General features: G+C 54.1%; 1 protein-coding gene across 2 annotated transcripts in view; it reads right to left on the reverse strand.

Moving 5' to 3' along the window:
- The window catches only part of Rasa2 (RAS p21 protein activator 2), a 98,583-nt gene extending 95,638 nt beyond the window's left edge, over nt 1–2,945 (reverse strand). Inside the window, exon 1 of one of the 2 annotated variants that reach the window (XM_021206080.2) lies at nt 2,759–2,945. In XM_021206080.2, the coding sequence (XP_021061739.1) occupies nt 2,759–2,888 (130 nt within the window). In that variant the 5' untranslated portion in view covers nt 2,889–2,945. Of the gene's footprint in view, nt 1–2,410; nt 2,448–2,758 lie in introns of those variants that run through there. The other variant, XM_029542899.1, reaches the window with a different exon arrangement.
- Nucleotides 2,946–3,365: the final 420 nt, after the last annotated feature.

Consider the following 3,365-nt stretch of genomic DNA (forward strand, 5'->3'; position numbering starts at 1 on the left):
TCTCTCTCTCTCTCTCTCTCTCTCTCTCTCTCTCTTCTTCTTCTTCTTCTTCTTCTTCTTCTTCTTCTTCTTCTTCTTCTCCCTCTCCACCTTTACTATCTGAGACAAGGTTTCTCTGTGAACCAGCTCTACTCAAGCAGGCTACCCAGTCAGTGAGCTTCCGAGGTCTGCCTGTCTAAACACCCCACTAGTGCTGGGTTAGAGGGAAGTGCGGTGGCCCCTCCTCCCCCACCCATGCTTCTACTTGGGCTCTGGAGATCTGAAGCAGGTACTCGTGCTTGCTTAGCAGGCCCTTCACCAACTGAGCCTTCTCCCCACCCTCTGGTTTTCTCATCTGTCAACTTGATCTATATATATCTTGTGAAATCTATGGGACACAAATAAGTTAGAAATGAAACACTGAAGAAGGGTGTGGACCATTATCTATCTCTAGAACTTTGACAGTATAAACACCAGTCCACTCTCACTCTTCTCAGGGATGATTCGGACTACACTACCCAGGAGTGTTTCCTCTCAGGTGGATCAGATGAGAGGCTCCCAAAGAGCAGTTTTGAACTTAACAGCTCATCTCCAGGCTAACAGGGAGCTACCAGGTTCTCCCCAAGGTTTCTCAGTGTGGTAAAAAGGACTGGTGACATCAGCACCCCCCAAACTGCTTAGATTCTTCATAGTCAAACTGCCATCATCCCATTTCTGTGACTTCAACACCTGCTCATGTTTCTGCCACTTCTCATCACCTTACAAAGCCCACGTGTCAGTTTCAGGAAACAGAGAAGGGCATTTCCTTACAAGGATCCGGAGTGCAACCAACCTTGATTATACCAGCTAAAAGAAAGGCTGAGCAATGGGAGGGGTATCCTTGATTTCAATGTGTATCCTGGTGAAACAGACCCAACATGGCCAGAGCTGTAAATGAGCAAGTAAAAAATAAACTGTCTGGGGTAGAAACGAGTGGTTTAGTGAAACTAAAAATATTCCCAGGAAATTAATGGTCAATTTCTGGGAGAGAGATTGACTAAACCACAGAAACCAAGTTGTGTGTGTGTGTGTGTGTGTGTGTGTGTATTAAATCGGCAGACCCGAATTTCACTTGGAGTGATATTTTTACCACACACAGAACCTTTGCTATGGATCAGGTCAAAACAGAAGGTAACTAACTCCTAAAAACAGCCCAACCCTAAAATCTCAACTCCAACAGTGCACGTTGTCTTCCCACGACACAATCTGCTTTTATAGATCCGCAAGGCTTCAACAGTGGCTAGCATCAAGTCACAGAAAAATATAAAGTACTAAAAATTTGGAAAACCAGATTAGTAGGGGGAGAAAATTCTAGTGCATTTGGCTTTTCCCAAACATTACATACATGCAAATATTAACTGTAAGAAAGCTAAATTGTGAAAAGTTTACACCCTAAGAAAGTAATTTAAAATACTGGGAACTTAGACGCACAAAACACCCACTGCTCTGGTGTAGTTTTCCAAGGTTTAATACGTAAAAGTGCCTAAACTAGGAGTCCCAGGATGACGTCAGGGAATTTAAAAGTAACATTTAACATGCTTGCTCCTGGGGTTTTAATAAAATTCCAAATCCTTGAAAGGGGAGTAACATCAAAAACTCAAGTGGGAAAATCCAAAAAGAAGCTAATAGCATCAAGTTTTAAGAAGGAAATCTTTATATTCTGCCAAAGAAAGAGCAGTATCAGCCATTCTAACACAATTGAATTTTCAACATATAAAATATCTGTTATAGCCAAGCACTATTTAGGAGTCTTATTCCATTCTGGGGATAAAATAATCTGAATTTAAAAAGGTTTTCAAACAAAAGTAACAATAAACTCTACTGATTCGCCAGTCATACAGCGAAAGGGGGTCGTCTCAATAAGCTGGGGGAAGTCAATCTAATATCAAAGCGTCGTTTCAAAAAACGAAGGATAGCAATGACAAGCGAACTGGCCTGTCTGAGTAAGCGTCTGCACTCATCGGTGCGGCTCTCACAAATGCACGGGAGAGAATGAAGTGGGTTAAGCGCGGACTGGATGACTGTGTTTTGAGACCTGCTCACAGGAAGCCACTACATCCTGCCTCAAGACCCCGTCAGTCACGCCGGCTCTCGATTCAAGTCCCCGCCGCGGCAAGGTGGGGCGGGCACAGGTGTCCCGCCCGAGCTTCCCGGGCGTCCCGCTCGCCCCCGCGCCCCGTGGAGCCTCGTCCACCGGAGCCCCCGCCGCCGGCTCCCGAAGTCCCCAGCGCCGGCCTCGACCTCGCACCGGCGGAGGAGCCCCAGGGCGCTCACACCCCCTCCCCAGCCCGCCGCCCGGCCCAACCCGGCCCGGCCCGGCCCCGCCCCGCCGCAGCCGGCCTCCCTCCCTCCTCCAGCCGCGCCTCCCTTGTAATTACCACCGGGCTCCCACCTCGGGCCGCTCCCGTCGTCCGCGGCCGCCCGCAGGCCCGCGTCGGAGGGAGGCCGGAAACTCCGCGCGCCCCCGGCCGCGCCCCGGGCTCCCGCGTCCAGATCGCGCTCCAGGCAGCGCCCCTCGCGCCGCGCCCGGCCGCGCGTGTAGGTCCCCACCCCGCTCGCTCCCAAGGGGGAGCCCGGACCCGCGCCGGGCAGTCGGTTGACGCGGTGCCTCCCCCAACACACCCCCGTCCAGTCTCACCAGTCCCGGGCGGCTCGCCGGTGCCGCCACCCCCGCGCGTGCCCGCCGCCCACCCTCCGCGCCGCCCCCCCCGGGGGTCCCCTCAGCCCCGGCCCCGCTTACAGATCCTGCCGCGCAGGCTCTGCAGCACTCGGACCTCACGACTGTCCTCGTCTCCCGTCTCCCGCTCTGCGCTGCCCGGGACGGCCGGCGCCTCGGGAGAAGTCGCCGCAGCAGGCGCTGCCGCCGCCATGGTGCCGCCCGGCCCCTACCGCAGCCCTACCGCCTGCGTCGCCGGGCGAGGCGGAGCCGGAGCGAGGCCTAGGCCGGATCGAGCCTCGCTGTAGCCCCGCCTCGGCCTCGGGCTGGCTCGCCCCGCCCCTGCGCCGTGCCCGCCCTGCATCCGCCTCGCCTAGCCTCCCCGGGCAAGTCGCGAGAGCTCTTCTGAAAGCCCCACAAGGAGGAAAACCCTGGCCTTGTTGAATCCCCAGAGCCCTGGGAATTGGACGTCTCCCACGAACGCACCTCTAGGTCCCCAGATGCTCAAGGAAAATAGAAGTCCCCAGTCAGAACGACTCCAGGTTCAAGGAAAAAGTTTGGCATTTTGGCAAACGTTAAGAGATGTATTAAGAGACTCTCCCGCACGCACGTGGGGGCGACAAACCACATGTGCAACCTTTACTCTGGGAACATTGCTCTGCAAAAAGTTGGGTCGAGAAAAGGGCCACAG

Source organism: Mus pahari, chromosome 10, assembly GCF_900095145.1.
Source record: "Mus pahari chromosome 10, PAHARI_EIJ_v1.1, whole genome shotgun sequence".
NCBI lineage: Eukaryota > Metazoa > Chordata > Mammalia > Rodentia > Muridae > Mus > Mus pahari.